This window comes from Palaemon carinicauda, chromosome 22 (assembly GCF_036898095.1).
Source record: "Palaemon carinicauda isolate YSFRI2023 chromosome 22, ASM3689809v2, whole genome shotgun sequence".
NCBI lineage: Eukaryota > Metazoa > Arthropoda > Malacostraca > Decapoda > Palaemonidae > Palaemon > Palaemon carinicauda.
The window spans coordinates 38,054,937-38,062,436 of record NC_090746.1 but is presented as its reverse complement, the minus strand read 5'-3'; the positions used below and the strand labels follow the sequence as shown (position 1 = coordinate 38,062,436).

At 33.4% G+C, this 7,500-nt stretch overlaps 1 protein-coding gene across 1 annotated transcript in view; it reads right to left on the bottom strand.

Annotated features, from left to right (window-relative positions):
* The window catches only part of LOC137616411 (gamma-aminobutyric acid receptor subunit alpha-2), a 366,980-nt gene that overhangs the window by 11,821 nt on the left and 347,659 nt on the right, over positions 1 to 7,500 (bottom strand). The window contains exons 8-9 of the mRNA XM_068346148.1: positions 4,250 to 4,402; positions 30 to 190 (exon numbers count right to left, since the gene is read on the bottom strand). Of these exons, the coding sequence (XP_068202249.1) occupies positions 30 to 190; positions 4,250 to 4,402 (314 nt within the window). The remainder of the gene's footprint in view (positions 1 to 29; positions 191 to 4,249; positions 4,403 to 7,500) is intronic.

Sequence of the window (7,500 nt, the reverse complement as noted above, 5' to 3'; positions counted from 1 at the left end):
ATCGTACCATGATTGCAAAAGTAACCTACCTTAGTAAAGAAGTGGACGCATGCAAATTGCAAGAGCGTGGCGATGCAGTAGCCAAAGCTCATGAGGATGAACCAATCCAGCGCAGTGGCATAATGCACTTTGGGAAGGTCGGTCCTAGAGTCGAGGCTGATTGTAGAGAGAGTGAGCACGGTGGTGATCCCTGCAATGACAAGATTACCTTATGGGTTCCTGTGGGTCAGCTCCCCTTCCGAAAACCTTATTTTCGTCATCACGTTTGTAGGATGGCCAATAGAAGGATTTAATTGATAACCGTAAGGAAAAGGGCAAAAGGGCATTACCTCATAGTTATTAAAACAAATGTATTGATATCGGACGAGGAAAAGGGAAAACATTAGTTGAACTTATTATGTAGGGGTATTGCAATATCTTAACTGGTTTTATAATAGTTTAACAACTTGATTACGCAAGCTTTTGCAGAATCATTGTTCAGTAATTAATGAGGTTATCGGTGAGTGTAATTTCGTTTAGTCGTTGCGAGAGAAGATTCGCCACACCGTTTAGAAACTTTATTAGGAAACGTTATTAGGGGCAGTCCAGGCAGTGAGCCCTTGCCTTTTGCCGTTTTAAATACCGTTAATGAATTTTTTTCTGTAACTTCACCTTATCCTAAATAGGGCAAGAGGTGTATAACATGATTAGCAACCGACGAAATAAATGAATTTTTTATTTATTCTCTTACAGTATTTATATGACATAGTAGACTATACTGGTAAGTATTCTCTCGTGTATATAAGATCATCTCATAATTATTACATGGGAACCAAGCTGTGGTATTTGAAATCGATTTAACGTGTCTATGATATTTTTTTCCTTTTATTCCGTAAAGTCCACAATACTAATTTAGATACAGTGAAGGCTTTTCCCTTTTTCTGTTTAACCTTAATAAAAAAGTAATGCTCTTAACAATTGTTGCCGAAAACAATGGCTAACTAGGATAGTATCTAAAATTAGAGTTCTATGACGAACGTCCCGAATAAAGATAGATTGATACATCATCTTACAAACAGGTGGGAATAAAAATGCAATTCATCTGAAGTTTATTCGGTGGTGAAAAATAATTTTGGTGGACAGTTGAAAATTTCAGGAAGAAAACAACATAATTAAACGAAGACATATTCTCATTTTGGTTATGGTTATAATAACCTTAATTAACTTTTTTCATTTATATAAATTTAGTTTTTGTAAATATACCAAAATGTTTTCCCATGAAATTTTATGAAGCTTGTGAATCAACCGTTATAGTTATTAACTGGAGGGGCACTCAGAGCACAGACCTCCGCCGCGGCAGCTTATTTCTCCACCTGTTGCTCGATCCTAACTTTGACCTTTGACCACTTTAACATGCATTAATTGGCTTGGATATTCATACACTCAAATATGAACCAAGTTTGAAGTCTCTGTGACAACGATGTCCAAACTTATGGCTGATTACGTGATATGGACATTTACTCGTTCATGACCTTGACCTTTGACCTTCCAAATTTTAAAGATTTCCAGCTCTTTATATAACAGTTTAAAATCCCTGCAAGTTTCATTACTTTACGATCAAAATTGTGGCCGTATGGTTGATGACCAGAATTTGACCTTTTGCTTGCCCTTGAACTTGGAGTTGACCTTAATATGAATTATTTGGCGGGGTTTTTCATATACTCAGATATGAACCAAGTTTGAAGCCTTTGTGACTACGATGTCCAAACTTGTGGCTGATTACGTGAATTGGACATTTTGCGTGACCGTGACCTTGACCTTCCAAATTTTAATCATTTCCAGCTTTTTACATGACATTTAATCCCTGCAAGTTAAAATTACTCACGAAAACAAACACACAAACATACACACACACGCAAACGGGGTAAAAAATAACCACCTTCCAATTTCGTTGATGGAGGAAAAACGTGTTTAAGAGTACTTATGTAGGGAAAGTATTTTGAGGTTTGTGCATTGGTACTTTTGAAAAACTCAAATTCAAGAAAAATAATTGAATTAATCCTACCCGGGAAGTATGGTAATTTTACAGATCAATAATATTAGATTTCTTTTAGACGAGGATGAAAAGGATAAAAAAGAAGGAAGTAAAATATTTGTAATGTCTGTTGTTAGTAAAGTATCGTACTCGGACTTGTATTCTGATAATTTTAATAAGTGATTGTTCTTGCTCCTGTGTTTATTGACTAAGGGATATATATATATATATATATATATATATATATATATATATATATATATATATATATATATATAACCTACACTAACATTGAAATGTTTCAGATAATGTAGCTTTAAATAGTTTTCTTGTTATTGTGCTTATTTCCAGGGCTTTAGTGTTATATATATACAGATATATATATATATATATATATATATATATATATATATATATATATATATATATATATATGTATATATATTATATATATATTGTGTATATATATACACAATATATATATATAAATATATATATATATATATATATATATACACACAATCTTATATATATATATATACATATATATACATATATATATATATATATATATATATATATATATATATATATATATATATATATATATATAATCTCCCTTCCTGAGTGGAGATACTTTAACGGGCGCCGTCGTTTATGAAAATGTACCTATTATAGTTGTGTTTATTTTTTTTTTCCAGTTTGTAATGCTCAAGTCACTCATGCGATTTAAGGCCGCGACCGTCGTAGCTGCCGAGGTTGGCGATAGTTTATAGTTACCCTTGATGGCTTGGGGATTTCATTTTCAGCTTTTGCCGACACCATTGGACATATTAAAACACACGAGACTTTAATGCTGATGATTAAGAATCGCCCACGCCGAAGCGTTGCGGTTGCGACCTGATGGCGTAGTCTCAAACGCATTGCAAGTTTTGGTGATGTAATTGCGTTAGATTAATGTTATATAGCGGATATCGTTAGGACATCGTACTCTGTCGTGAACAATGATGCCAGCACATATACATTGTAGGTTAACATATCATAACTCTTAGAAGACCATAGATTTGCCAGACCTCTTACTTGAGTCAGAGAGAAGGACAAGAAGGGAAAAATCAGTAGTTAAGTACCTGAATAATTATCTCTTAAAACAAAGGAAACTTGACATGTTTTTAGGATTGAAGACTCTCTCTCTCTCTCTCTCTCTCTCTCTCTCTCTCTCTCTCTCTCTCTCTCTCTCTCTCTCTCTCTTTTATATTCTTATATTTGAGAGAAAAAATATTCAGTATTAACTTTCCTTTGAACAGTTTTTATTCTATGACTTTTTTGCTTTATTTTCCGGCTTTTTTTCCTTTCCGGCTTTTTTTCCTTTCTTTTCCGGCTTTTTTTCTAACTCAAGGCGGAAACCACTCAACTCTCCTCTCCTCTCTAAATGCCTGATCTTATATTCAATCACACACCGCCACGTCACCCTAATGAATGTTGTAATAAGCACTATTGTTACACACGACTTGCACCAATACATCGCGACTATTTGTAATACTCGTAGGACTCTACGACGTCATTATTGCGGTGATGCATCAACGTAGTGACAAATAACAGTATGACAATTGACCCGTATGGATTTCCAGATCAAAACGTATACCATCACATGGCACACAGACCATAACCTCGCGATGCGATTGCATATCATGGCAATTGACGGGGATCTTTGTCGTTACTACATCATACTTACATCACAATGAGCTATTTTTCGGTTTTTAAGATGGCTGTAGTCTTGTATCGCATATGTGTGACTTTAACATAAAGACATCGGTAATCGTAGTAATCGAAAGTGAGTGTCCAAGAAAGTAAAAGAAATGTAAGTAAGGATTTTTTTTTCTTTTTTTTTTTTTTGTAATCTGTTAGTCATTGGGTGTGAACAAGAGGTTTTAATTAAATATATTTTAACTCATTGTTGTTGAAGATGATTATTTTATTATTCACAATGTAGGGGGATGTTCAATGTTATATAATATGACTGGGATTTAGATACTGTTTATTGTGTGATGTGATTTTGTCGTTGTAAATGAACTTATCAGGTATTTTGCAAATTACTTCTATAAATGCGATAAGAGTTGTTTTTTTAAGAAAGTAGATGATTACATACAGATTTAATGTACATTAAATTGTAATTAGAGGGAAAATAATGATTGGCGTTTTTCAATGGTTCTCATGACAGGGATCTTATCAACATACCTAGACCCACTCGGTCACTTGTGGCCTCTCTGTTGATCCAGAAGGAGACCCACGAAAGGACTACGATCAGGATACAGGGAACGTAGACTTGGATGAGGAAGTAACCTGCGCTCCTCGATAAGTTGAAATTGACCTGTAGCGTGGAGTACATCCCTGGAAATGAGTAAACATATTACGGTGCTTTAGCGTTATGTATTGAAAGTAAATTTTTACTTAGCTGCCATTATTACGTTTAGATATGATTAGATTTTGCCTATGAAATATCTGGAGTATTGCTGCTCAGTTACTTATGATGCTCAAATTGCGAAGCATTTAAATTCTGATAAAGATTGCTGGAAAAATATGATTGCAAGATGTTCATTAGAAATTAATGCTGAACAATACTCATTTGGGTTTCTAATAATAGCTTTTGTTTTATCTGTCGACACAAATTATTTTAAGTAGTTGTGAATTGAAATTCATTTAATTCCTGTTGTATATTTTGCTAAAAATAAAAATAAAAAGTTATTCTTTCGTATTTTTAACTCTGCCATTTGGTTTATACAGTTTAAAACATAAAAAACACATATACACATATATATATATATATATATATATATATATATATATACTGTATATATATGTATATATATATATATATATATATATATATATATATATAAACAGTATATTTACATATATACACACATATGTATGTATATATATATATATATATATATATATATATATATATATATACATATATATGTATATATATATATATATATATATATATATATATATATATATATATATATATATATATATGAGAGAGAGAGAGAGAGAGAGAGAGAGAGAGAGAGAGAGAGAGAGAGAGAGAGAGAGAGAGAGAGAGAGAGAGAGAGAGAGAGAATTACACTTTGCAGGGTGTTTTTCCTAAAAGAAAAAATGTATATATTTGTTTGATAATAGAATTTTGTGCGATTTACATAGTTGGGATGCGCATGCTGACACTGACGTTCATGAAGGATTGAGAAAGCTGCTATGCAATGATAAGTCTTAATGTAATAGCGGAGTACATTGGGAAAATTTAAGTTAGTGAATAAACTTGACTATAGATTTCCAAACGCTCTGGTTAGAAGAGCTCAACTTGAACAATGCTTCTTTCCATTAATAGCAGTGAGGGTGTCTTAGCTACATGTAAAGGTTTATAGTGTGTAAAAATGAGGTTTAATTTGGAAGAGAAATTTCCCAAGCATCTTTAACCGAAAGTGGCTATTCTTACAATTGGTGAAGTGTTTGTTAGAATCCGTAAATTAGGAATTTTGATGTAACTATCCTGGCAGAAAATATATAGTACTATATAATCTTGGGTGATTTTCACTAGAGCGGCTACTGTTTCACTATTCTGATATTACTAACTCATTTCCCTTCTCGAGTTACCTATTACTTGCCTATTTAAGACTACCTATTGTATGCTTCTCATCTTAGTGGCGACCATATCTGCCCAACCTATCTCAGGTGTCTATTATGATATTGGCCGGACATCCCTCTACCCTCTTCTATAGTATACAGAATCTTCCGATCATCTTATCATATGCAACTGAATATCGGGAGTTCATGGTTGCCCTGTTGTTAGCGTCCTGTACAGTTCTTATTTACAGGATCAGGAGAGCTGTAAATAACTTTCGTTGGTGCCGTTCTTTTTGTCAGTATTGTTTAAAAGTTCTTATTCAGGTTTTTCATTCTGTATTTTGTATTCCAGAGTGACCTTGTTGAAATGGGTGGCTGATTTCAAGACTATACAGAATAGTGTTTTTTGTCATTATAATTTTTTTCCCTTGAAGATTTTTAGGCAACTAGGAAACTTATGTTGATTTGTGGATATGATGATAAAATCAGGAATGGAATGATGTTGGAGATATTTTTTAAGTTAAAAATAAATTTAAAAAGACAAAAATTGCCGTAGATAGATTGTAAATTTCTTACATATTGCATTTTGTGGAAGATTTGGAAAACTGAGGCAATTAAGTCATCGTGTAAGATGCGTAAGAGGAGGTTTTTTTAAAATGAGGTTAACTAAGAATTTAACCTTGTGAAACAACGATGGTAAACGGGAGGTAATGCGTGTTACTCAGTTTACAGATGGTCAGAATGTTACGATGTCGATACCAAAGGTTTTTCATTGTTTACTTCGAAACTGTGGCACATTTTTTTTTTGTTTCCAAGGCTTTGAGGATCTTTTAATAAGTGTCTTGGCCTTAGTTTCTTAGCTTATTTTTTCCAGCTGCTGTTTATTCACTTTTGGTTCTTCATTCCCTTTGTTGTAGCTATCCACACATTAACATTCAGCAAGTTAATGGTCTTTTAGCTTTCTCTACATGCATGCAAAAATTTTGGACAAAGCCGATGATTATTAATACTATATTGGATCTGGAAAATGTATAACGATATGTGTATTTTGTTTTAACGATGCATCTTGGCACATTTATTCACACATAGCTGCATTTAAGTTTTCACATGTAAGAACATACATATTTGCACATGTTAGAAGAAAAGCAAACATACCCGCATTATATTTTTGACATTTTGAAATATTCAACTATGATACAAGATGTCAGTTGGGCAGGACATTGTTAAAATTTACTGTTTACTAGAGTAAAATCTTTACGTGAACTTTTCTTTAATGAAAGAATATAAAAAGATAGAAGCAGGCATAATGATGGTATGAATATTTTCATCCATGTGTTCCTTTAAAAAAGAACAGTGAAGTATCTTTGGCAATTTACTCCGATTTGTTTGTGAAAGCGAGTGGTAAACTCTGCTGCAGGCGATGGGAGTCCGTTTTACCATGTTAACTTGATTGCACTTGACACTAATGAGCAGGAAATTAGCGACGAAGCACAAGAGAGTCAAGATAATCCCCGGGTCCTGAAGTCTCTTCTTCACTTTCCTCTTTTGCTATATATTTTTCGACTTTACCTCCATTCTTGCTTCCTTTCTTCCATCTTGCTTTCCAACCTCTTCTAACATTTACTTCATAGCGTAACTGTAAGGTTGTACCCTAAATGCACCTGGGCACAGAATGACCTCACAGGCCCCAGCACCAGGCTATACTGTATATAGCTCAAATCAATAAATTCACTTTAATACAATTTTCCTTTTCAGTACTTTCTATATCCTGTTGTTATTATGCAGTGACACTAAGGCAAGCAAAATAATCCACGTCATGTTTACGCGAATTTCTTTGTCGGTGATGTTTAACGAAACCA